The following is a 26,954-nucleotide window of genomic DNA, read 5'->3' on the forward strand; positions in this document are numbered from 1 at the left end:
AGAAGGGACTGCCCTGTAAGCAGTGCTGCCAAGGAGGTGGCAAGATCTGGGTTGGCAAGAGCTGGCAATGCTGGGGTTGAAGCATCTGCTCGCTGACTGTGCTGACCCCCCTGTGCCAGCCCAAGTGACCCGCTGTGTGCCCGTGTCCCCGAGGCACTCCTTTCTCACCCACTTGTGCAGGGGGTGGGAACCCTCGGCCCAGCCATCTGGCACTGGGATGGACTTGTCCCAGTGAGAGCAGGGCCACCTCGTTATCTTTTGCAGAAGGATGAAGTACTGCAGCCAGAGGTGGGCTTTGTGCACCGTGACTTTGGGATGATTCAGCCACTATTCTTGCTTGATCAGTTTTAACTGCGAAGCGGAGAGGAGGAAGGCAGTTTCTTTCCTCTTGGTGAAAGCAAACTGCTCACAGGTGGAATATATATTTCTGTCATCAGGCTTGTGGTATGAACAGGAACAAGTGTCCTCCCTTGGGAAGATGCAAAGCAGAAGTCCTCACCTCACGCTGAAAAACTCTTTCTCCATTGCACAGTAAAGATGAAGGGATTTTGCTGCAGGTGAACCTTAAGTTCCCTGAATCTAAATGCAGCCCTTGCTGGGGCCTGGGGCTGGCACAGCCCGCGTTAGGTGTAGGGTCCCTGCTCTAGTGGTGGTGGCAGGGACACGCAGCCTGTTGTACTCCTCCTCCCCATGCTGCTCTCTCCGGTAGCAGTCAGTGGGAGATCAAACCTGGGTGAGGGAAGAGGGAACTGCCAGACCTCCCTGCGGTGGTGGTACTCCTGGCAGAAAGCAGAGGCTGTAGCTCTCTGTACTGGGACCTGGTGGGGTAGGAGGGAGCTAGAAGTGGCTCTCTTGGTTGAGATGGTAAGTCTGTTGCGTTAATGGTGGGTGAGAAATACATGAGACCACGGGGAAGAAGTCAGAGCCTGGTTTTAAGGAGGGTGCAGAAGACCTTGGCCCATCAGCTCTCAAAACAAGTAGTCAATCGTCTCATTTTTTACCAGGTGTCTGGGATCACATCTCCATGGTGATGGCTGGTGTTCATGACCTCGAGCGGAGGATACAGAAAGCCAAAAATAATGTTGAAGAGATCCAAACCATCGTGCGATCGTGGGCGCCGCCCATATTCGAGAGGAAGGATTGTAAAAGGGAATCACTGCTAAGCCTAGAGGACTGTCAGGACCGTCTGGAAAGGCGTTACAGCCTGATCAGAGAGTCTGGGCAGAGGATCCATTCACTGGTGGAGGTGAGGGGGGACCTTCCCCAGGGGTTTGTTGGCTCTTCACAGGCTCTGTGTGTCTCCGCTCTGGTGAAAATATCCACAACTGTTTCACCTTAAGATTAACTCCCTTAATTCATTTGAAAATCTTACCCAGTGTGAATTAATGATGGCTTTGATGAGCACGCTGGCATGACTGCGTGGTGCCGGGCTGCTGGCTGGGCACCGCTGGGCACCCAGTTGGGGGCAGGAACAGGAGCCGCTGCAGCCCAGTGAAGGAGTCTGGCTCCCAGTTCTGGCTCTTGTGGAGCCACTAGAGGGGAGTCGTGCATCAGACTTTGGGATCCTGCTCAGAGAAAAAAAACCTCCGAAATATTTACCTGAAAACAGAGAGGCATCTGGCTGTGGCTGACCTTTCTGTTTCAGACTTGTTGTCCCTCCGTGGGAGCAGGAGGTGACGCTGACGGTCCAGGGAGAGGCTGAGCGACAGGAGAAAAGCTGCTGTCTGAAACCTTGGTGCTTTCCAGCGGCTTTGCCAGAGCTGAGAGTCTTTGCAGGCCAGGAGACAGCCCAAAGCTGCCTGGAGCGAGGTGTTAGGCACGTCGCGGACAGCACCTTGGCCTGAAGGGAGATGGGTTTTAGATCCAGCCCTCTCCTGAGGGTCACTGTCTGGTCTTGGACTCTGGACACTGAGCTCTTGCTGCTCACCTTACCCTACTGTCTGCAGCCAGCCCTGGACATCTAACCCCCTTCTCTACACTGAACCCATGGTGCGGATTTTACCGTGCCCACGTTGTTCTGCTGCCACAGCTGTAACAGGCTCAGCCACTTCCAGCTACCACCCAAAAGACCATGGCGCTTCCTAGGTCGGCCAAGGAGAGTGTGGGGCTGTGGTCGTGGCAGGAGGGCTGGCACCACTGGTGTGGTGGCACCACCAGTGCTGCTCACAGGGGCAGGACTGCAGAGCAGAACGTAGGTCCTGGGGAGGGAAAGAGACCGTGGCCCAAAATAGGGTGTCCCCATGCCTCTGTCCTGCTGTGCTGGTCAAGCCTGGAGGAGCAGCAGCAGAGGAGCAAGAGCTGGTCTGCTGGGCTTCCCTCGGTTGTTCAAGTCTTCCTGAGGGCAGGTGAGTCTTGGGGCTGCTGAGAGCAGCACAGCAAGGGCTGGGTACGTGCACCAACAGGCAAAGGCAGGACAGCGAGATGCTGGCTTTCATTGCCCTTCTTTCACCAACCTGAGGCCTCTGGAGTAAAGGCTCAGTGAAACACCAATAACAAGTGGACATTATCAGAAACAAGGACAGAGAATGGTGAAGAGAAGCTTGTGCTTTCAGATGGATGTTCCCACAGAGTTCGTTCTTTATGAAGTTCCCCTTTCTCTCGTGTCAGCAAAACATGTCCGGGGTGAGTCTGCAAGGGGCCAGAGCCCTGGCTTGCTCTGTTGAGAGTTGAAGCACCCAGCTCTGACATGTCACGTTGGGGAGCAGCAGCTTGAGAGTGGCTCAAGCCCAGATGGCAATGCCGCTCTGGCGTGTGTCCCATGGCAGGACTGGGAATGGCACCCTCTCCTGTGCCCCCATACATGGAACACCGCCAGCGACAACCCCCCAGCAGCAGGCGCTGGGTGTTGATTTGTGCTCGCTGCAGGCTGGACCTTCTTTTTTGTTGAGACCATGCCTGTGTTGAGAGCCGCTGGCAGGCTTAGCAGAAGGAGCCCTCAGAGGCATAGCAAGGCAGGGGACAGGATCCCGGCAGAACCTGGGAAGCTGCTGGGAGGTGCAGGGAGTGGGTACAGAGCCTGGCCTTGTGGGGATGGAAAGAGGAAACCCAGGAAGGATGGGTCCCTGCTGTGACCCGGAAGACTCCGGATTTCCTGGCTGGGAGCTTGCCTGGAGGAAGGGAACGCAGTAAGTTGAGGAGGGAGCTTGTTAGCTAACCCTTTGTCTTCAGATCCTAATCTTTGTTTTCACATGGTTTATTTAAAAACCCTCTATTGAATTTAAAAGTTCTCTGGTCTTGAGATGGCCATTTGTAGGGCAGAGGTGTAAGCAGTCCACCTTGAAGGTCCCATCTGCTCAAGGTGACATTATACAGGCCACCAGGGCTGGGTCTTCGTGCACTGGGATGAGCCCTGGAGACCCCTGAGTGCTCCCTGCCCCGGGTGTGCAAAGCAGCCTGGAACCCTCTGACCTCGGAGAAGAGGGAGGAGAACATGTCCTCCCTTAGCAGAGCTGCTGAGCCTCTTCTGCACTCCATTTTTACCTTGCAATTATTTTGAGCTGTTTCAGATGACAAAGCAGCTCCTTGACAGAAGGAGCAAATTGTGGCCATGCCACCAGCAGCAACATCCGTCTGTCTGGTTTCCCACCCCTCCACGAGGCTGGTACCCATATGCTCACTGGCATCAGTCCTTATCTGTGGGCAGCTCTCTTGTAGGACAGACTCAGCCCTGCTGTTTTTGAAGGCGTCTTCTTTTTCTTCCAGGAAAACCAGAACCTCTTACTTGCAGACCCAGCATCTGATGTCTGGAAGGCGTATGTGGATTATGTGGATGAGATAGTCCTCGATGGATTCTTCACTGCCATCGAGGGCTCGCTCAAGTACCTCCTGGAAAACACAGGTGACTGCCAGTTCCTCTCCCCTGGTTGTGATGGCTGCTTCCGTCTCACCAAAGGGAGGTTTCTGTTTTGTGCTCTCCCTCGTGCCCAAGAGTTGCTTTCTCCTTACTGGCTTTCTGCTGTCCCTTTGCACGGTCTACAGCAGGTGCTGGGGGAGCCTCCAGACAGGGCGGGTGCCTCCATCCCCCACTCACTGGAGCAAAGCGTTGCGCGGGGCGGGGATAGAGACAGTTGTACACTGTTTGCAGGGATTAATGGACAGACAAAATTGAGGCGTCGTCCCAAGTCTGTGCTTGGGCATCAGCCATCTCCCACCCTCCCATGCACAAGGCATCGAGGTGACACAATCTTTGTTTGCGGAGAGTCTCGAGAGCCGATTGTGCTGATGAGAGGCGTGAAAGAAAAACCTCAGTCCCTGAGCATTACTCCAGTGAGGAGATGAGTTCAGGAGTCACTGAATCAGACCTCCTGCCTAAGGCTACTGTGGGGGTTCACTCACTCTGCTGAGAGCAGCTTGTGTCCAGCTAAAGCACGTCTCCAGGAGCACTTCCCTCCTGGATGTGGAGGCACACTGAGTTGGAGAATTGCATCCAGTTCGTCACCATCTTGTTAAAAACATGCACATAATTTCACATTTGTATTTGGCTTTGGTTTCCAGTTGCTGGGTTTTTTTCATGCCTTTCTCCAGTAAATTAAAGAGCCTCTTGGTTCCTGTTGTTTTTCTCCTCTGCAAGTACTTATGCACTGTAATTGTTGAGCTCTCAGACTCCCTTTTGATTAGCTAAAGAGCCTGGTCTCTTTAAGTCTTTCCTCCACAGCATTTTTTCTGGTTCTTAAATCACTTGCGTCTCATCTGTTCTCCAGTATCTCCTGCAGGTACCAGAACATCAGCTAGTTGGCCAGCATCTCCTCCGTGTTGTGTGCAGACACAGTGTCACTGGACCCAGCGAGTGGGGGTGTGTGATCAAACCTGTCTGGTGTCACTGTGGGGCATGTGTGCATCTTGTGGTGGGAAGTTGGTGGCTCAAGATCACTTTTCTCCCTTTGAAAAAGATCCTGGCATCTCTGTTCCTCCCTACCAGATCCCACGGCAGGGCTCCCTCCGCTGTTTGAGGTGCAGCTGGACTTGGTGATCCCAGATTTAATATTTCGTCCCTCCTTGGACCCCGGCACAAACGATGGCTTCTATGACATGATGGAAAGTCTTCTCAATGACATCTACCGGATCTCATCGTTGGTGCCCAGGCTGGCTGAGCACAGTGGCTTCCCCCACTACCAGGTCGGTGGCTGTGGAGCTCCCTCATGCCGTGGGGCAGTGAGGAGGTACCACGCTGCTCCTGCATCACTGTGCTCTCCTCTCCTCTCCTAGGCTGACATGGAGGACATGGCTGATCTGGCCGGCATGCGCCATGACCTGATGGGACGAGTGCAGGCTGTGATGACGGCCTGCTGCGATTACCGCAGTGCCTTCGACCACTACTCCTACCTCTATGGGGACGACAGAAAGGAGTTCTGCCGCCAGTTCCTCCTCTATGGGCACATCCTCACCGCTGCAGAAATTGAGGCCCATGCAGAGGACGGGGTCCCTGAGACGCCTCCCACGCTGCAGCAGTTCAAAGAGCAGATCGACTCCTATGAGAAGATCTACGAGGAGGTGAATCGCATTGAGCCCATCAGCATCTTCCAGAGCTGGATGAAAGTCGATGCTCGGCCTTTCAAGGCGTCCTTGCTGAATGTGATTAAAAGGTGGAGCTTGGTGTTCAAGCAGCATCTCGTGGACCACGTCACGCACAGGTAAAGGCTGTTCCTGCCTCCTCTTCCCAGGACCTGTGCTAACCAAAGCGGGGTTCTCTTGTCTTGGCTGGGCTTTATCGTTTCACACTGATAACCCGTGGGCAAATACAGGAGCAAGAGAAGGGGGCCCGTGCTGCATGCCAACCCCATCACAGACCCTGTATCTTCCATCCCTTGGTCCCTGCTGGGAACTGGTACGGCTGAGTGTGTGAAGTGGAAACAGTTATATGGACTTGATACCGTTGACAACCCATGAGCTGCTCCGGGGACCCGCTGTGCGGTGTTACATAGGCCGTCTGTTTGTCTGTTCATCCTGATCCAACTGATCTAATCTCGGCGAAGGCTCTGTGCTTACTTTGTTGAATTTGATATTAGCCATCAGTAAAGCTGCATTAATGCCATGAGATACTTCTCTCTTTCTAAATGCATTGGTCTTTCGAGTGCACTCTGCGTTTAAAAAAAAGAAAAAAGAAAAAAGGTAATTCAGGTTGCCTGGCACGAGCAGTCGTGGGGAGGGAGTTTCAAGGTTAGAAAAAGAAGGAGTTTTGGACGTAAGTTTTGAATTAACCTGTGTTCCCTGCTCTGAATAGCTGCTCAGTCACCAGGTCTGTGCAGGATGATGCGTCGGGTGATTTATCTAAGTACCTGCAACTGAAGGATGTCATAGGTCTTGGATCCTTGCAAAGAAGTATTTACAGATACGAAGTAGTGAAGGCTGCTGCGTGTGGCGGATGATATGATCTTTTGTGTTCTTTTCAGCACCGTAATTCTGTTAGATAATTTCTGCGCAAAGAGGTTTTTATGTAGCTTAGAACAGGCATTTAGGGATTCTTATTAAGAGTCCCTGACTCAGCAGGTTAGTCTTTATTAGGTGAAGTATTTTAGGATACCTTTTGGCCTAGCAGCATCCACAGAATTTAAGTGGCACTTAAAAAGTAAGTGTTTTGAGAAGCGGAGAATGGCTGTGCTGGAAAGGACCAGAGATCCGGGAGCCCATCGTGCCTCTGCCAACAGCACCCAGTAGCTGGTGAGATTCAGAACAGGGTAAGCAGGTAGGGAAACTTCCCCCAGATTCTCTCCTTGTCTGTAACGATTTATAGCTCAAGGACTTTGAGAGACAGGGCCTTTGTATTTAAAGACGTGGATGGATTTTTTTTCCTTCCACAAGTATTTGGTTCCTTTTCTGAACTGCTGTGAATTTTTATCCTCTGCATCCTCCTGCAGCAGGGAGTTACCCTGTGAACTGAGGCAGTGGGGGAAGAAGAATCCCTGTTTGTTGTAGCTTTGCAACGCACCAGGTTCCTTTGAGGATCTTGATTCTTGCATTGGAAGAGACGAGGTGAAAGCTGCCCTTTCAAACTGCCCCTCCCCAGACCACCCTCGAGCTCCCAGGTCTCCATTGTACTCCTTCTCAGCTACCTTTTCTCCAACCTGAGAAATCCCAACCTATTTATCTGTTCCTTGCAGGAAGCTGTACCACATCTATGGATGCCTTCGAGTTGTGGTTCTGATGCCCTCGGCATGGTGCTGTGCGAAGGGCAGGGTTAGCCAGGCTTCCCCCGTCCACACTGGTCCAGCTGCCTGGCCTGAGGCTGATCGTTATTTCGATAAGAACTGCCCTCATTTTGTGCTTTCCTGCTTTGTGTTGTGTAGCTTGGCTGACCTTGACGAGTTCATAAAAACTGCCGATAAAGGTTTGAGCAAAAAAGTTGAAAAAGGCGATTATGATGGTTTGGTGGAGATTATGGGCCATCTCCTGTCCGTTAAAGAAAGGCACAGTGTCACCGATGCCATGTTTGAGCCCCTGAGGCAAACCATCGAGCTGCTGAAGACGTACGAGCAACAGCTGCCGGAGGAAGTCTACAGGCAACTGGAGGTGGGTGAAAACTTGTGGTGGACACACCAATTTGCCGAGCAGACGCCAAAGAGAGTGAGAGCTTACGAACGTTGCAGGAATATTTAATACCCCGTTCCCTGTCATTAGAGGGCCTCAGTGGATAGTATTTTGCTATTGTGGGATGTGCCTTAATAGCTCTAAATTTTGGAGTTTTATTGAGATTTTTCTTTTAAAGCAGAGATTAAGCCTTTTGTTATGTATGAAAAACATAGAATTGCCTGCTCCAACTCCCAGCGATTACTCTTGAAAAAAATTAATGCATTTTCAAATACATGTGTTAATTAGGTTGAATTATAATTATTTTTAAATAAGACAGTTCTTGGCAACTGTGGAGATGGGAAGGATAATGTTGGCAGAGGAGTTGCCTTCTCATAGGACTTCAGTCCTCCACTGGCTCTGTAACACCAAATCTGCTTGACCCAGAGGACATCCCTGTGAGCAGGTTATGAAAGTATTTTGGCCACTTTCCACATCTGGCTCTTACGAATCAGATTTATTTTGGGAATTCTTTTTGTTTCTGGGAAGGGGACCATGAGATGGAGGTTAGAAAAGACTGTGTGGTGCCCAGCCGGCCTTGGGGAACAGGAGACAAACACTGGCAACAGCCAAGATCTTACAGTGGAGACGCGTGAGGCTACATGCTGCTGGGTACCCTGTAGCCGTGGGGTGCTGTGGGCAGAGGGCTCTGTGGGGGACACAAGGCCTACAGGAAGACTTTTTGGGGAGATGTTCCTGCCTTACGCACCTGTGCAGCAAAGGCTCCAGTCCTCTGTTGAAGGCTTGGATGGGAGCTGAGTGGGGTTTAGCGATCCCCTGGTTTTCTGCTTGTGCAGCCGTGATCCATGGGTGGTCAGGTCACCAAATCTGGAATAGTTAAGGGTCCTTAGGATGCCTAGGTTCCTACAGGCTCCCTGAAAACCAGGAGAGCTGCAGTACATGGACGCTTTGGCTGCTGCAGCAGTTTCAGTCCTGCGGAGAACCCGGCTCAGCTAATCCCTCTGCTCGAGGGCTGCCTGTTTGGTGCCTGTTTGTGCCGGTACGTTCTAACAACTGATTTATTTTTCTGATAGAAGAAATGAGAGATGCAGGGCGGCCATTCAGATGCAGGAGATAGACAACAAAACAGGTTTGTGATTTCTGGCAAGTGACAGCAACACGCAGTTGAATGATTAATTCACTCCTGTTACACGGCAGAAAAAACAGAAATAAGTTCCTCTAGGTACCGCTCCCTCCATGGCCATGGAGATGGGTGGGCTGGAGCTGGTAGTTTGCGTGAGAAAGACAAGGAAGCAGCCTCATGTGTGCCCTGCTGTGGTCATGGATAGTGATTTCTATTGAGACTGGAATATAAAGTGCCAGAAAGAGACCCCTGGGGAGGGACTGGCCCCGCTCTGGCCATCTCTGCTGCCTCCAGGTTGTTTCCCTTCTTTCCGTAGTGTTGGTGGGTCTCCATTAATCTCCTCAACTATGTGAACTGGGGTGAAAAGAAACCCAAAGTCTTTCCTGTAGGTTTGCACAGTACATGGGGAAGTGTGCCCTCTGAGGGCTGAGCACTGGGATTTGAGGACAGCAGAGCCCTTGGCTGATGTCAGTGACTGGGTTGAGGATATGGCCCAAGAAGCCCAGTGAGAAGACGTGAAATCCCTTTCTGAAGCAAATCCCAGGTACAGATGGTGGATCGTCAGCAGTGCTGTGCACTTGCGGCTTGGATGCAGAGCTGAGAAAAAAAACCAGTCTTATTTAGTACTAATGTTATGTACGCAGACCGGAGGGATTTGTCCCAGAGAGCACTCTAGAAGTCCTTCTGCTATAACATCTTCTTCTGCTCCTAGATCTGGCAGGAAATTTCCCAGGCTCTGTTTCTTAATTAGCTCTGGGAAGCTGGACAATCTGATGAGCTTGCATCGGCAGCCTGTCCTCCTGCCTTCAGCTGCTCCCAGCAGGCTCTGGGTCCCGCTGGGCTTGGGGTTTGGATCACTGTTCTCTCTCGAGCGTTGAACCATCCTGGGAGCCCAGAATCTAGTCTGGGACCCTTCTTCTGGAGTTATTGTACGTGTTTTTACAATCAGAATAGTCAGGTATAAGGTCTCAGTCTTCATTAGTCTTCAAAATTTTGAGTAACTGGTAAGTTTTGTCCCGAATTGTGTTTAGCCTTTGCATCACAACAAAACTTCCTTACAGTTTTAGAGATGGGCTCTGTTGCTTTTCCTGTTCTGCGATTATCCATAAACAGATCGGATGCATCTTACATCCAATAGCAAATAGTGCCTACCAGCATTTCCACTGTGCTTGCAGGAGCTGCCAGAAAAATGGAACAATATAAAGAAGCTGGCAATAGCTGTGAAGCAGCATGTGGCTCCTCTGCAAGCCAACGAAATGACAGTTCTGCGCAAGAGCCTCGCGGCGTTTGATGTTGAGCAGCACAGATTCAGAGAGCGATTTCGGAAGGAAGCACCATTCAGGTACGGGAAAATTATAGCATCAGAGAAGCCTCGGGGAAAAAAAGCTTTATGGGATCATGTCCGAGTGTCCTGAGGACGTATGCTCGAGCCCTTGCATACATTTCCTACCTTCTCGCAGTGTTGTATCTGTTATGCCTTGGGCGTTTTGTCTCTGGGAACACTGTCCGGTGTTAGCAAGAGGTTGAATGCTGAGTGCAAAGTATCGCTTTAAGGTGGCGTCAGTAGTGCCATGTGGCTGTACCATCAATGTGTACTATAGACATTTCATCTCTGCTTTGTCTCTGAGAGGCACTGTTTGTTTTATGTTCTCTTTAGAAGTTGTTACAATATCACTTATGAAGAGTAAACATTTCTTTCTAGGTTTGACACCGAAAAGCCTTATCAACTGCTGGATGCAAAGCACATTGAGATTAAACAAATGGAGTCAGCCATGACCTCGATTTACGAATCAGCTGGTCTGTTTGAAGTCATGGTGCCAGATTATAAACAACTGAAGCAGTGCAGAAAGGAGCTGTGTCTTCTCAAAGAGCTCTGGGATACGATCTCCCTTGTGAACACTAGCCTCGACGACTGGCAGACCACCAAATGGGTGGGTATTAATGTGGAAAGCATGGATCTGGAGTGTAAAAAGTTTGCAAGAGAGATTCGGAATTTGGATAAGGAAACGAGGGCATGGGATGCTTTCACCGGGCTGGACAGCAAGGTGAAGAATATGCTGACGGCCCTGAAAGCTGTGGCAGAACTTCAAAATCCTGCCATTAGGGAGAGACATTGGAATCAACTGATGCAGATGACGGGTGTGAGGTTTGTGATGGACGCGGACACCATGCTGGCTGATCTCCTAAAGCTCAACCTGCATAACTTTGAGGACGAGGTTCGTGGCATTGTGGACAAAGCAGTGCGAGAAATGAGCATGGAGAAAGTCCTGAAGGAGCTAAAAATGACTTGGAGCAGCATGGAGTTTCAGTATGAGCCTCACCCCCGGACAAATGTCCCTTTGCTGAAGTCAGATGAGGAACTCATTGAAACTTTAGAAGACAACCAGGTGCAGCTGCAGAATTTAATGACATCCAAATATATTGCTTTCTTCTTGGAGGAAGTGTCTGCATGGCAGAAGAAGCTCTCCACTGCAGACTCCGTCATTTCTCTCTGGTTCGAAGTGCAGCGTACATGGTCTCACTTGGAGAGCATATTCATAGGCTCAGAAGATATACGGGCACAGCTTCCCAAGGTATGAAACCCCAAATCCTTTTCTTCCTGTTTGGAAAGCGTTGAAGAAGAGCCTCCATAATACAAAATGGGGTTATCTATAATGGCAAGTTCCCCAAAGCAGGGCTTTTCTCCCGCTACATTGCTTTTTCAGAGGCTCCCTTAGTGCTATAGTAGTTTCCCTAGTGCTGCCCCAGGATGTTTTTGAACTGTAGGTTGTGCTTGAGCTGTGCTGAGAAGCTGATTTTCTCCCCTCCAGCGCTGCATAGCGAATACAGAGTTCCTGGAGGCTGAGCGCGAGGCTGCTGGCTTCCTTCAGTGCTGCAGGCGTGTTCCCTCTTTCTTCGGAGGGGAGAGGACCAGGATAATTACTCAGACATTGCAAATCATCAAACCAGAGCTGAAGCAGGCAGTTTTGGCAGCATCCCCTTCCCTGCCTTCAGCGCTGGAGCAGGGGGAGAGCAGCTGTTGTCCCTCCTGCTTCAGAAAATGGAATAGAGTTGTCATTGGTGACCTCCTCGGGGGTGTCTTCGACTCCAGCTTCCAGTCTTATTCCCGATTCCCTTTATTATTAAGAAAATCTTCCAAATTGGTTCCTGGCCCTGCTGGACCCCTCACAGCCATACTGAGTAGCTCATGAGTGAACTGCAGTTGACTGCGCTGCCATGCCCATCCGCGTGCAGCGTCACTGACAGCGCTGCTGGGGGACTGGCACCCAAGAGAAGGGTGTGCACAGCCCGGTGACACCTGGACAATACACCACCTGTCTCCATCCCTTCACTCTGGTCTGCTTGGACTGTTCCTCTGCTCTGGAGAGCGCCGGGCACAGCTTGCTTACTGGGCAATATATAGAGGTGCTGATACCCAGTGCCCTGAAGGCTGCACCCGGTGCCAGCAAGCTGTTAATAGCCAACAGCTGTCTAATGGCATGTGTGGAATCCCATCATAATTTAAACCTGCGTCCTACTGGGCAGCTGGCTGCGTCTCAACATGCATCTGACAGGTGGTGCACGGATCAGCAGCCTCTTCCCTTCCCAAGAAGGCTCAAAGATCCCCGGGGAGACCTTATAGCCCCTTCCAGTCCCTGAAGGGGGCCTACAGGAAAGCTGGGGAGGGGCTGTTTGCAAGGGCATGTAGCGACAGGACGAGGGGCAATGGTTTAAACTAGAGCAGGACGGGTTTAGATGAGACATTAGGCAGAAGTTCTTTCCACTGAGGATGGTGAGACACTGGCCCAGGTTGCCCAGAGAGGTGGGGGAGGCCCCATCCCTGGAGACGTTCAAGGCCAGGCTGGATGAGGCTCTGAGCAACCTGATCCAGTTGAAGATGTCCCTGCTGACTGCAGGGGGTTGGACTAGATGGCCTTGAGAGGTCCCTTCCAACCCAACACATTCTATGACTCTATGAAAGCCTCTGGAGGCTGAACCTCCTCAGAATGCATCCAGGACTGGGGGTGGATGTGCGGGCAGGGTGCGGGATGGACATTGGGAGGTTGTGTGCAGGCAGGGCTCAGCCCTCCAGCCAGAGCCTTGCTGCTGGGTCTGAACACGGGTTAACACGGCAGTGTTACCAGGAAGGCTTGGAGCACTTTTATTCCGTGTCCTGGCTCACTTGGGAGGCCTGGCTTGAGAAGAAGGGAAGAGCAGAGACATTTTGTACATAGCTTTATTTATTCTTCACTGTTAACTTCAGAAATTCAGGGTCCCTGTTAGGTGCAGAGCATAATTGTCAACGTGTTCCTCTGCTGCCAACGTGGGGTTTCCGTGGCCTTACTCAAGGCAAGGAAGAGCTGTCCTCTGCCAGTGTCATCAGCCCTATTTCAGAAACAGGCACTGGGACTCTTGCGGTGTAGCATGCAGGGAAGAGTGAACTCAGGTGGAGTCGGTAGCCTTTCCCCATGTGGGAGCATCTTCTGCTGCTCTGGCCAGGGAAACTGATATTTCATCTGGACGCAGGAGGGGAAGCGTTATGAGGATATTCAAAGGGGAATTCAGTCCCCACAAAAACGGTTGGTCCTCGGTGTTGGTTTCTGCATGGATCATTTCATCCACAACCCCTTTGGGGCACAGTGACAAGAAGGCAAGTGCCACACTGGCCCTCTCTGCACTGAGGAGAAGGCTCTCTGCAAGAGAGTCTTTCCTCTCAACCCAAAGACAGCACCCAGAAGATGGGATCTTTTAGCACAAAATTAGTGTTTTACCATGAACATGTTCTTTGTTTTGCTTTTTAGGACTCCAAACGCTTTGAAGGGATTGATGTGGATTTTAAAGAACTGGCCTATGAAGCTCACAAAACTCCCAACGTAGTTGAGGCCACCAATAAACCAGGTCTGTCCCATCAACTGGAGGACATTCAGAGTAGGTAGGTAGAACTTCAGTCCCAGGATTTTGTCAGAGACTGGGATCAACTCTAATAAGTTTGTTTAACCTGTGCTCCAAGGCTTTCTTCCTACTCTGTGCATCCTTTGCATTCACAGGTCGCAGCGTTTCTGACCTTTCTCACATCTTTTTATTTGTGATCCGTCACCCTGAAGCGCCCAAGGTGGAGTCTGGCTTTGTGTACGTGCAGACTCTCCTCCTGAATAGTGATGTGCACACATACAAAGCTGGGCATAGAGCTGGTTTTAATAACAAATGGCCTCACTGCCACTCCAAATACAACGTCTTAAATATCTATTTAGCAGTCCAAGCAGGGATATCTGCAGCAGAGCTGAGCCCGTGTTCTTTAATTTACGAAATTATCTCTGCGTGTATACCCTTGACACATGGTCTTTCCCTGAGAAAGACCTCAGTGTCCTGCAATGGATACGCTTGTCACGTAACACGTGAGCTACTCTACCTGGAACACACTTAAAAGTTGATGTGATAGCTGTTGTATCAGTAATAGCTATCCATTTAAAATAAAGATATTTTTTTTTCTTTTTTAATCTGATAAGGCCGGTGTTCCTCACAGAGGACTAGCTGCATGTTATTTATGAACTTTGTAAGCTCAGCAGCGGTTCAGCATGTAAACACTGAAAGATTCATTTTAGATCGGAGCAAACAAGTTTCCTTTTAGGCTTTGCAAACACAAAAAGCTGAGTAGGTTTGAATCAGACTTTAAAATGTGGCTCATTAGAATAAAAGCAGTTATGGAAACTTTCATCCCAGTGTGAGATCACCCGTGGCAGTTGAGAGCTTGTCTAAAACAGCAGGTCAGACTGCAAACCCTTTCTAACCTCTTCTTCCACGTGTGTTTCTCCTTTTTAATGAGGCTTCACAGAATCATAGGGTGGGAAGGGACCTCTGGAGACCATCCAGTCCAACCCCCTGCCAGAGCAGGGTCACCCAGAGCAGGTGGCACAGGAACGCCTCCAGGCGGGTTTGGGATGTCTCCAGAGACGGAGACTCCCCCACCTCTCGGGGCAGCCTGTGCCAGGGCTCTGCCACCCTCACAGCAAAGAAGTTCCTCCTCGTGTTGAGGTGGAACTCCCTATGGTCAAGTTTGTGCCCGTTACCCCTTGTCCTGTCCCTGGGCACCACTGAAAAGAGCCTGGCCCCATCCTCCTGACACCCCCCCTTTCAGTATTTATAGGTGTTGATAAGATCCCCCCTCAGGCGTCTTTCTTCCAGCCTGAAGAGACCCAAATCCCTCAGCCTTTCTTCATCAGAGAGGTGTTCCAGTCCCCTCATCCTCTTGGTAGCCCTTTGCTGTCCCCTCTCCAGCAGTTCCCTGTCCTTCTTGAACCGGGGAGCCCAGAACTGGACCCAGTGCTCCAGGTGCGGCCTCCCCAGGGCAGAGCAGAGGGGGAGGATGACCTCCCTCCACCTGCTGGCCACACTCTTCTTGATACCCCCCAGGATGCCATTGGCCTTCTTGGCCACGAGGGCACATGGCTGGCTCATGGGCATCCTGTTGTCCACCAGGACTCCCAGGTCTCTTTCCACCGAGCTGCTCTGCAGCAGGTCACCCCCAACCTGTCCTGGTGCAGGGGGTTATTCCTCCCCAGGTGCAGCACCCTACACTTGCCCTTGTTGAATTTCATAAGGTTCCTCTTTGCCCAGCTCTCCAGCCTGTCCAGGTCTCTCTGGATGGTGGCACAGCCTTCTGGTGTGTCAGCCACCCCCCCAAGCTTTGTGTCATCGGCGAAGTTGCTGAGGGTGCACTCTGTCCCCTCATCCAGGTCATTGATGAATATGTTGAACAAGACCGGACCCAGTACTGACCCCTGGGGAACACCACTTGTCACTGACCTCCAACTAGACTCTGTGCCCTCTACTTCTCTGACTCTTAGGCTGTTTGACCCTTCGGGGTAGAGGGAGATCGATGAGTTAATATGTGCTTTGTTGATCTATTCAGAAAATGCTGTGGAGGACCAGCCTTCAGGCTCAGCTCATGTCTGGCGTTTCCCCGTAGCAGGGGAGAATCTCTTTGATAACCTGAACTGTAGCATGAAGCACGAAAGGATATTTACCCACCTGTCCTGGGCGCTGTTTATCTGCTTTGTCTCCCCAGGTTGTCTCTATGTGAGAAGGCTTTGGCTGAATATTTGGACACGAAGAGGTTGGCCTTTCCCAGATTCTACTTCATTTCTTCTGCAGATTTATTGGATATTCTTTCCAATGGCACCAACCCACAGCTGGTAAGCCTCGTACTGCATCCCCTTTGCGTTTCCCAGCTGTCAGTACCGTCACAGTGGAAGATGCTGTCTTGGGACTCTCCTGTAGCTTATCCTTTCTGCAGTGCTTTTTCTCCCACCCTCACTGGGCCTTCATCTGTCATCTTTGAAAGGCAACGTGTGGACTGTATGTTGTCTGATCTAACCCTGGTGATGCTTGCAGATGGTTCTGAAAGCACTGCACAGACCAGAGCTGTGTTTTTGATGCCATAAAAGCAGTGATTTTTTTTTTTCTGCTGGGAGACAGTGAGGTTGGAGGAACCCATCTTTCTTGGGAATCTCTGCCAAAACTTGTTGCTGACCTTGGATTCCCAGCCTGAGATGCCACCAAACAGTATCTGCTGTTGAAAGAGCCACAGACTGGTCATTCAAATGTGGAGTTGTTGACAACTGATGGCTTGGAGAGTTCCCTTTTTTTAGGCGGGAGAGGCACTTCTTCCTTCCCCCATGCAAAGGCGTTTGGGATATCCTGATTGTAGGGGGAGAGAAGAACACAGCCTGAAAGAGGGAAGACGGCTGGTGGTCAGACAGTGGCTATGGCCAAGGCAAGCAAGTAGATCTCTTGGGTTGCCATCCATCCCTGTGCGGCTCAGGGGCGCTGGCTATCTGACCTCCTGCACTGGCCTTCTGCGCCATCTGACCGAGGCTTCTTCCCTTCAGGCTGGGTTTCTGGGGAAGGAGCCGGAATGCCAGGTGTGGGGAAATCGCTCCAAGTATTCCATTTCTCCTCCTGGCTTTGGTGGATCACTGGATCATCCTGTGGAGGAACTAGTAATTTTCCTGTTTTAGGAAATGTCTTCAGCGTGCTCTTCCCCGCAATCCCCAGTGGAGCACAGACACCTCCTGTCCCCCGGTGGGCAGAGTTCGGAGGATTCGGTCCTGCAGATGTTTTTCCATACAGCATGGCAGCGTTAGGGTCTGTTATTGCTGCTGCAGGGGCTGCTGTCAGGAAACCTTGGCCGCTTTGCTTGGCAGTGGAGTGCTCTGGCTGGCGTTTGGGATGCATCATTTATCCTGAGGGTGGTATGTAAAACCAATTAAAACGTTCACAGCAAATGGAGAGTGTTGGATAGGGAATGAATTCCTTATTCCCTCTTTTGGTAGCGAGTAATCTTACTTTTTTTAAGCTTTTTATCATTTTCAACATTCATGTGAGCACATGAATGGAGGAACTTTGCGTGTGCGTTTGGAAATGCTGCTGTTTGCCTCTGACCTTTCACACTGCTTGTATCTGTTTCTGCTGCTGGGGGATTTCAGCCCGCAGAGGATCATAAATACATCATTGATTGATACTTAAAATGGAGAGAAAAAACCCACAGGAAGCAAAGAAAAGATGCTGTGTTGAAACGCTCCGTAGAGTAAGAAGAAATTCCTGGTGTTTTCTGTTATTCAAAACTGTTTGCAGTAAAATCAAAGTAAATGTCAAGTAGGATCATACATGGATACGCTCTCAGCCTTTCCACTGTAGTTTCAAAGTCTGATAATTCCTAAAGGAGGATTATGTACACAATGATATTATCCTCTTGAACTGGGTATTGAGCTTGTGCAGGCTCCGGTGTATTCAGGGCTCCGGTGGCAGGATTGCAGCAAGTGCTGGAGTATGTCCGAAGCCCTGCAGACTGGCCAGGGTCTGGGAACGGACAGTGGGGACTTGTGAGCAGAAACTTCTAGATATAAGAAAAGGTTTCAATGGTTTACTTAAGATTTGAGAGGAGATATGCTTATCTGGGCGGGGGGTGACAAGTGCCCTTGGCTTCTCGGAGGTACTTGGCACTTTCCAGGATTTGGCCCTGCTTGAGCGTGCATAAGAGTACCAAGCTATGTCCACCTGCAGGACAGCTGGAGAGGAGGAGTGCCGTAACCCTTTGGGAGTCAGGGAGTCAGAATTAAATGGACAAGGCCACCCGTCTTTCTCTGAAAGCCTTAGAGCACCGGGCATCAGGGGCTGTTCTCGTGTCTCACCCACGGGAGCCTGTCCACCTCCCTGCCTCTGGCTGTCACTGAGAGAGGCAGCTCCTGTCTGGGACTGCTCTGGGAGCTCACCCTCGCGATGGGGATGTCAGTCCGGGGAGTAGTCTGTCCTTGGTGGTGGCGGCGTGTGACACACGCAGTGACGTAGCTGTGTGTTACGTAGTGATCTGGAACCTGCTCAGCTCGCAGCAGGCCGGTGCCGAAGCTGAGAGCCTGCCGCAGCGATGCTAGCGTCTCCCTGTTGGCTTTTCAAACTGAGCTGGGTGTGAGCAGGAAAGGACTGAATTATTCTTTCCCTTCTGGAAGAGTGTTTTTGGTCAAGATGTTTCATAGGAGGTCTGGGCTGTTGAGCTGTTTATCATGGGTCTTTGGCAGAAATAAAGGTCTTTCTTCTCCATGGAGGAGAACTGAGGACTTTTCATTGGCACAAAATTGATTTGTAGTAGTGAAAAAGCAGGAAGGTTCGCAGTGAAGAGAACCCCACAGCGTGCTGAGAATAGGATGAGGTGGAGCAATGGCTACAGACCTCACGTGTAGGGAAATTTGGGCTAGGAGGTCATCCGATGTTTGAGTGTTTCCTGTGCTTTTGCCCTGTATGGGAGGTTTCCTGGTGGGGAAATATGATTTATTAAGGCATTTGTGGTTTTTAAATGATGTAGAAATAGGTGGAAGTATTGAGAGAGACAGCAAGAGGCTTGCACTGGCAGTATCCTGGCCGTGTATGAGAAGATGTGGTGCTTCCAAGATGTCCAAGATCATGCTTTGTAAACACGATTGTGCCTGTGACATGTATGGTGATCTCCATTCCGCTTGTCCTGTCTCAGTTGCTTTATTTAGTACAATTCCTTTGGCAGGTACAACGTCATCTTTCCAAACTCTTCGACAACTTGGCCAAGATGGAATTCCAGTTGGACTCTGAGCAAAAGCCAACCAAGGTTGCCCTGGGAATGTACAGTAGAGAGGAGGAATACGTCAGCTTCAGTGAACCCTGTGACTGCAGCGGGCAGGTGAGAGGGAAAAACTGTCCGGTGGAGTGTGCTCTCCTTCCCCTTGTGTGGGCTTCTGTTGCCAAGACATCGTAGAGCTTCGCTACTCTTCCTTTATGCATGAGAAAGGCTGGAAGAGGTGGTGTGTAATTTAATTCCTGCTTACACCACAGCCCTTGGTCCCACTCCGGATAAATCTTCACTGAGGTGGGGCATAGGTGTCACAGTCCACAACGGGAGAAAGGGCTGGGGCCTTTTTCTAACCAGGTTTTTTTTATTTGAATTTTTCTAAGATGTTTTGAAGGTTAGTCTTAGAGCTTGTTATAAATATGCTCAGTCAGGGAGGGGATGCGGGTTGAAAACAGACTAAGATAATCCATAATACCTCTGTGTGGGTATCTTTTGAAAGAGAAGGCTTTTTTTCCTGTTTTCCAAATCTTCGTTCTTTCATAGGATCAGTTAAAGTATGAAACCTAAGAATCAAACTACTGCTCAGCTTATCTGTCCCCGTAGTTGCACCTTTCTCCATGGGCTATTATAGGAAGCTAAAGTACGTGGTACCAGCTGCTGAGCTCCCCAGTGATGGAGCTTGCTGCGTTTAAACTACCTTCTCAGTGAGGGCTTTGCCTGTGAAATACCAAATTCAGCAGGAGTTGTGTTCCCAGCTTGGCGGCAGCTTTCTCCTGCTGCTGACAAACTGTGCCCTATGAGCGATTCTGTCGTGGCCTGGAGGCCACGCGCCGAACCAAATTACTCATCGGTGGAGTTCGTTTTGGTTTCTCCTGTAGCTGGAGTTCAAGAAAAATCTGCCTTGTATTCTTGGGATCTGTCAATAGATGCTAATCCTGCAGTACCAGAACTGGCTCAGTCCACCCAGTCTGAAGGAGACCGTGAGGCTTGTTTCACCTGAGAGTTGAGATGCTTGTCCCATTACCCGTCTTCACTAATTACCAAAGGCACTTAAGAAGAGCACATGCGTTACTGTGGTTTAATCTCTTCTGCAGGTTGAGATCTGGCTGAATCACGTACTAGACAGCATGAGGGCTACTGTGAGAGACGAGATGACGGAAGCCGTCATGGCTTATGAAGAGAAGCCGAGGGAACAGTGGCTATTTGACTACCCTGCCCAGGTATCTGCCACTGCTCCTCATCTTTGCTCAGGCTGGCACGTGGGAAAGGCAGTTCTTGGCTTCCCCTTCAGTCCTGCCCTTCCCTTTTTTCAATAACAGCCTCTAGCTGTGGATGGGGACACTTCTGGGCTCCACTGTGCTGTCCAGGAGAGAGGAAGGATGAGTTGTCCTTTATCATGACAGTCTCTTCCAGGCTGAGCTCCATGGTCTTACTGGGGCTCCAGGGAGGATGCACTCTGGGTTGCAGAGCTCGGGGGCTTGGGCAGTGCCTGCTGCACCCCGTGTCCCGGGAAGTCTGTACACCCAGAGGAGCGAGAGGTATAGCAGGAAAACAAAGTGGCGAGGCCTAACAAGAGAAAAGAGCCCCTCAGATGCACCTCCAACGAGGTCTCCAACTCTTCCTCCTCTGCTGTGTCAGGCGTGTGAAAGGTGCTGATTTACTAGTAAGTAGCTGCTAAATGTGTCAGCCTCTGATATGATGTTTTAAATGAATGTCACGGGGCAGATCCCTGTTGTCCTGTCTGCTGTGAGTACTGTATGAATAAATACTTAATTTCATGTCACGGATACTTCATCCTTGATCTCCCTGTGGATCAGACACTCTTGAACGTAAGGAAGCCCTGATGTTTTCCGTGATACTGAGCCAGCCTATTTCCCTAGGTGGCTCTTTCCTGCACCCAGATCTGGTGGACAACCGAGGTTGGGATTGCCTTTGCCAGGGTAGAGGAAGGCTACGAGAATGCGATGAAGGAGTATCACAAGAAGCAAGTGACGCAGCTGAACACCCTTGTTACCATGCTGATCGGGCAGCTCTCCAAGGGTGACCGGCAGAAAATCATGACCATTTGCACCATTGACGTGCACGCTCGGGACGTGGTGGCAAAGATGATAGCGCAGAAGGTTTGTGTTCGCAGCTCAGCGTGGTCCTGTGTTGGGCGTTGGAGTGGGGTTTCAGGAGTGACAGGCCAACCACAGGCCATTGCGGTCGCTGCCTGTCTCAGTGGGAGGTACATGACTAAATTTACTTCTACAGTGTTTGCAGCAGGGAGGCAGAAAGCCCCCGTAAGCCTGCAGTGCTGGTCTGTGTCATGGCCCGAGGGGCTTGATGTGCTTGCCACAGGTTCACACCAGGAGTGAGAGTGTGGCCCTGTGTCCTGTTGCCAAGGCACGTGTTGGTGGATGATGGTGTTGCGTTGGGAGGCTGCTGGATGCAGTCTCAGTTATGACTTTAGAAAGTAAGAAAAAGAATTGAGGCTTTTTTTTTTGTAGCCTCCTTGATCTGGTGTGGGGCCACGGGGGCTCCTCTGAGACTTCTTGTCCTGCACACCTCCCCCATGCTACTCCCCTGTCCTGGACACTGTGCCAAGTGTCCAGCCTTGCAGGTGGGGGGGAAGGTGCCCTGAGTGTGCTGGGCTGTAGCTTTATCCTCATCTGTGCCCTCTCGGAGGCAGCCGGGCTGCTCCGGGGGTCTCTGTCTTCAAGGCTCAGCTGGGCTCGGTGGTGCCTCAGCCCAGTTTGTGGGGAAGCTGGGCCTGCCTGCTGGTCGTGCAGAGAGCGCTCGCCATGGCTGTCCTTGTCCCCCTGTCCCCAGCCTGTTTCCCTCATGCTGTCTGTAGCCCATTCCCGCTCTAAACAGCCCCTGCTCCTTCTCTCGTCTGTTTGCATTATAAGAGCCTCTTGCTGCTTCCTGCTTCTGAAATCTCTTCTTCTGGAGTCTTTTTGTGCTTCTTTTTATCTCAGGTATTCACTTTTATCCTCTCCCACTAATTTGGTTCCTACCCTCTACTGATGGGCGATGGGGAGGTGGCATTTCTCACCACACTGCAGGGAGGTGACCTTCCTCACCACACCTGCCTTCGCCATGAGGACCAGTCCATCCCCGATGAAAGCTTCATTGCAGTCACGGTTTCGGCAGCTGAGCTGTGTGTGCCTGGCGTCCCTGGCCTCCCCGTGATGGTGCTTGTGGGTGTGTTGCAGGTGGACAACGCACAGGCATTCATTTGGCTGTCACAGCTCCGGCACAGATGGTCGGATGAGGAACGGCACTGCTTTGCCAACATCTGTGATGCCCAGTTCCTGTACTCCTACGAATACCTTGGCAATACCCCTCGGCTTGTGATCACTCCACTGACTGACAGGTAAGTCCCTGGGAAACACCACCATAGCTGGGCTTTGCCACGCAGTTAAAGAGCTGGCAACCAAAGATGGATTCACTTTGGATGCCCACATCCCTCTTGTTCTTTCTGTGTGTCCCAGCAACCTGGTGGCAGAGCTCTCTCACCTGCTTTGTGATTTGGTGGTGGTACCTTCTGGGGTACCTGTGCCTCAGATCCCAGGGTGGGATTCAGCTCACAGATGAAGACACTCACTTGTGGGTCTCTGCCTGTGCACAAGATGTCCACAGCCCATAGATTTGGTGAGGCTAGAAAGCTTTCATCCCATCTTGAAGTAGACATTTACCACTTGGCTCAGTTGTCTCAATGGGGACACTAGGGTGACTTGAGATGCTCTGCATTGTCCCAGCTGACTTCCAGCTGACAATCCAGAAGCGTGCAAGTCTTCTGTGGACCCCTTGTCATGTCTTTCCACCCTATTGTGACATTTGAGTAGCCAGGAGCATTTCAGATGGCTCTAGTCACCCATGTTAGTCAGCTGAGCCAAGCCCCCATGCATTATCAGGTTTTGTTGACCATATTGACTACAGCTCTGTGGCTTCTACAGGGAGTATAGACACCCGCATGGGGGCACCTCCCTGGTGTCCATCATCAGCGTGACAGAGAAGCTTTGGGGCTTGCTGCAGCGTTGAGTGGGGATCATTCATAGACCATCTGAGCAGGTTTCTGTCAGTCGTGGGCATGGCACCCTTTAGGCACTAGGAAGGCAAGCACTAGGAAGAGCACTAGGAAGGAAGAAGGCGGCCCAATATCAATGAGTGTTATGGGGATTCAGAGGAAGCACAACCTGGACGTGAAGAGGTTGGGCAGACCCCGGTGAAACACAAGTGTCTCTTGGAGAAGACACAGCTGGGCAGAGGTGGTGATTAATGCCCAAGAGGAGTTTCAGCTTAGACATGCACCCTGCTCATGTACAGCTTTTCAGAAGAAAGGCTCTCCTGAGTCCATTGCCCATGTGACATTCCTCTGTGACCTGTTGGACCAAGTCTCAGTTTCTCTCTCCTTTTTTCCTTCATCCTTCGCTGTGAAAGATGTTACATCACCCTGACCCAGTCGCTGCATCTGACCATGAGTGGAGCACCTGCAGGCCCTGCAGGCACTGGCAAGACAGAGACTACGAAAGATCTGGGGCGAGCCCTGGGCATCATGGTGTACGTGTTTAACTGCTCCGAGCAAATGGACTACAAGGTACTACTGGTCCCACCTCGGCCGCGGTGCCATCACATGGGGCTAGGGATACTCGGGACCCCATGAAACCTGAAGGATGAGAGTAATCCAGCTGAGATCACTTTGATCCACCATCTCTCCTCAAATCCCTGCTACGTTCCTTTCTGCTGAACGCCTTTTTTTCCTCCCCCCTTTTCTCCTCTAAGACTTGCACAAGATGCTTCAGGAGGCAGAGGCCCGAACTGTCTCTCTCTGCCTTGTTACGCCTTTCCCTTCCCTTCTGGAGTTAGATTCCACGTGAAACGCTTCCAAAATTTTGGCCCATTCAGTTGAGACTGAGGCTGTGCTGATGCTTCAGCCCTGGTGGTTTCTTCTTGGCGTGCTCGCAGGCTGACAGGCCGTGGCATGGGAAGGGACCTGTCCTGGTTTTCTCGGGATCCTCTCCCAGAATAAGGCCAAAATGTGCTGAACCCTCAGCTGCTGCAGAACGCTGAATCGTTAGGCTGAGTCTTGCTCTCTGCCGGTCTGGCACGGTACAGTGATTTTGGTAGCCTCGGATCATATTTTATTCAGATTATGGGCTCTCCCAGGAAGCGGGGCTGTCAGTAATTCAGCACAGGTGACCTTTAAATGAAACTAGTGCACAGATATATCGAGAAAGTGCAATTAGCAAATCAAGTGGCAAACTGTGCAGAGCTATAAATATTATAATTGAGTTGTGCCTGCTGTTTCCATGCACTTTTCTAAATACCCACAATAGACTGTAAATTGCTATAAATAAACAGGCTGGGAAATAAAATCCATTTTTTGCGGGTGTTGATTCCATTTGTGATTTTACTCTTGTAATTTTTTTTTTTTTCCAGTCTTGTGGGAATATTTACAAAGGCCTTTCCCAGACAGGAGCCTGGGGCTGTTTTGATGAATTTAACAGGATCTCAGTTGAGGTCCTTTCTGTGGTTGCTGTACAGGTAAGTGGAGAAACGCTCGTAAATAAATACAAACAAGGCAGGGCCATACTGCAGCTTCAGGAGCGAGGGTAAATATGGAAAGCGCGTGTTGCTGGTTTCAGTTCTGTGTGTAGGCAGGTGAGGGATTATATCCCAAGATTAATCACATGAATATCACAGCACTGACAAATTGTAGCAGTGATGTGCTGCAAACATTTTTGTCACTTCTTTTCTTCCCCCAGTTACAGCATTTGTGTTGAGGCAATTCTTTATTATAGCATCTTTTCCCCGATCAGTATACGCCGCGGCTCTGTACCTATTCCTCTGGAGGAACACACTCGTGTCATTAATGTGCTGTGAGATAATTGCAGGCTGTCGTTTATGGAGGAGAGCTGCCTTGACTTACGGCTACTCAGCCTGCCATGTAGGGAATGATTTTCATGGAGGGGAAGGGTGGTGTTTGGGGCAGATCCGTGGCCTGCAGGACTTCTGGGGGTTACTTATTGCCCGCTGTCAGGCACAGGAGGTGTGTCATAGTCAACAAATAGCAATACATTCAAGATTAATTTTCTTAACGCTTACCTGTCACCGAGACCGTGCAGTCTTTTCTCCTTCCTTCTCTTTTCATATGGCTGTAGATTTAATTCCCACGTCTGTGAAATGGCTTTGGAAGGTTTTCCCGGCCGAGGGGCGTAATTCCCAGGAGGAACATGTGCAGCCCTGTGGGTGCGGCGCGGTGCTGGGTGACACTTGGTAACTGGAACCGATCTGCAGCCCTTGCTTATCTGCTGGCTGAGGATACCCTGACAGCGCGGGGTTAAAGCTAGGAGAGGGCTGTTTGAGCTGTGCCCAGCTATGGTGTTCTTCCTGTGGAATGATTTCTCGTCTCCTCCATAGTTTCACCGTTCAGTGCATTTTATTGGTGAGTCCCGTCCTTGGAGAAGGGCTGGAAAGGAGCCTGCCCTCCCCATCGTGCTAGAGAGGCCTGTTCTTGTGCTTACATATAATCTGGCACTTTGCCTCCTCCTTCCCTTCCTCTTACTCGCCCACGAGGAAACCTGGAAATATTTTTCGCAGGGGAAGGGACTGCAGGAGGAGAGGTGCTCCGTGCCCTGCCTGGTGGGAGAAGGAGGGGAGGGTTGCAGGTGTGGGTCCCCTCCAGCAGGGGCTGGAATCTGGGGCAGCCCAGGTATAGCCATGGGACAGCGGGATGAGTGCGGGCCCTGCTACCACTTCTGGCCCTTGCTTTGAAGGAGAGCTGTGTCTGGATGTTGTTCAGATCCTAAATCTCACTGGTATCCTCTGAAAATGCCAGGCAAATCCAGCTACCAGGGGGATTTGAGCGGAGGGTGGGGGCTCAACTGCACCGTCCCGACCAAGACACCTCTGACATGGGCAGAACTGAAAGTTTTGAGCCTTGGGGGACTTCAGCCTGAAAATGGAGGTGCCGAAGTATCCAAGTTCTTCTGGACCCAAGTGTCAGCTGAGTGCAGGTTTTAGGATCCCAGTGTCTGACTGAGGTGCTGAATTCTTCCCACACCCCCTTTGGGGCTTGGTATTGCAGAAAGAAAAGTCTAGAGCCCAGAAGTTCTCTCACTTTTTTAAATGTTTTGGTCAAAGACGTTGTTCTGAACCCCTCCGTGAACTCCACGTTCTTCTCATCTCTCTTTCACTCATAATTGGTACCTTATGTGACATCCCAAAGAAGCCCCAGGTGGGTACAGGAGTTTATGTACCGTTCCCTCTCAATTTCTCTTCCATCAGGTTCTAGTTTAAAGTTGTCATTGAAAAAAAGTCTTTGAGGATCTTAAAATAAAAAGGGAAGCTGAACAAAAGAAGCCCAGATATGACTCAACTGCTAATGATTCCCTCGCTCCTGGCTGGAGAAAGCAGCACGGCTGTCATTCCATCATCGTGTCTCCTGGCTGCTATTAGGAGTGTAACCATGGCGATGTTTAATTGGCTGTCTTAGTCATGCAGCTAATGTCGATATGGTTCCTTACAGAGAAAAATTCGATTAATTGCTTAACTTTAAGATGGCAAACAACAGTGAGGTTAGAGTAGTGAATACAGAGAGATTTTTCAGGGAGCTGTTTGCAAGAGGGTGATCGAGCTTTAATAAACTTGGAAGGTGAGGAGCGAGAAGAACAAAGCTGCAATCGGGCGAATATAAAACACAATACAATATTAGTGAGTGAAGGTGTCGGGGGAGGCCTTACAGCTGCTGCCTTGTCGTTGTGGTTTTGAATTAAGCATCTGATGTCCCAAAATCTTTAAAAGCGGTATCAAGTGATCAGTTTGCAATTGAGCTGAGGCCAAGTTTATTGGGAAATGCTGCTTCTTGTCTGGGCCTAGTCACGGAGCGGAACAGGCCTGGGAGGGTTGTGGGCCGCCATGGAGAGCGGTGGTGTGTGGGGAGAGGTGGCCATCGGTGGAGGGCGTTGGGGGCCGATGTGTCGCGCTCTGGGCACTGCGTTTGGGTGCTGTCTTGTGTTGTGTGTGCCCAAACAGCCCTGCACCTCATCTCGGGCCTCTGGCCTCCTGCTGGGCTGGGAAGTTGAGAGAGATGATTGAGCCTTTGGTGGTGTTTTTGCTGTGAGGTGTGCTGAGAAGCGTCCCACGGGTGATGTCAAAACTCAAGGCAAGACGCAGGCAGTTTTGGAGGCATTTCCTTCTCCTGAGCTGCTCTTCCTCACCTGGCTCCATCATTGTCTTAGGGAGCAA

General features: G+C 50.7%; 1 protein-coding gene across 4 annotated transcripts in view; it reads left to right on the forward strand.

Annotated features, from left to right (window-relative positions):
* The window catches only part of DNAH9 (dynein axonemal heavy chain 9), a 226,721-nt gene that overhangs the window by 22,898 nt on the left and 176,869 nt on the right, over window positions 1-26,954 (forward strand). For all 4 annotated transcript variants that reach the window (XM_054221603.1, XM_054221601.1, XM_054221602.1 and 1 more), the window contains 15 exons: window positions 1,005-1,246; window positions 3,703-3,838; window positions 4,919-5,115; window positions 5,206-5,630; window positions 7,284-7,506; window positions 9,823-9,989; window positions 10,350-11,220; window positions 13,429-13,559; window positions 15,693-15,819; window positions 18,681-18,833; window positions 19,817-19,942; window positions 20,603-20,842; window positions 21,920-22,080; window positions 23,148-23,304; window positions 24,147-24,251. In XM_054221603.1, the coding sequence (XP_054077578.1) occupies window positions 1,005-1,246; window positions 3,703-3,838; window positions 4,919-5,115; window positions 5,206-5,630; window positions 7,284-7,506; window positions 9,823-9,989; window positions 10,350-11,220; window positions 13,429-13,559; window positions 15,693-15,819; window positions 18,681-18,833; window positions 19,817-19,942; window positions 20,603-20,842; window positions 21,920-22,080; window positions 23,148-23,304; window positions 24,147-24,251 (3,461 nt within the window). The remainder of the gene's footprint in view (window positions 1-1,004; window positions 1,247-3,702; window positions 3,839-4,918; window positions 5,116-5,205; window positions 5,631-7,283; window positions 7,507-9,822; window positions 9,990-10,349; window positions 11,221-13,428; window positions 13,560-15,692; window positions 15,820-18,680; window positions 18,834-19,816; window positions 19,943-20,602; window positions 20,843-21,919; window positions 22,081-23,147; window positions 23,305-24,146; window positions 24,252-26,954) is intronic.

This window comes from Rissa tridactyla, chromosome 15 (assembly GCF_028500815.1).
Source record: "Rissa tridactyla isolate bRisTri1 chromosome 15, bRisTri1.patW.cur.20221130, whole genome shotgun sequence".
Taxonomy (NCBI): domain Eukaryota; kingdom Metazoa; phylum Chordata; class Aves; order Charadriiformes; family Laridae; genus Rissa; species Rissa tridactyla.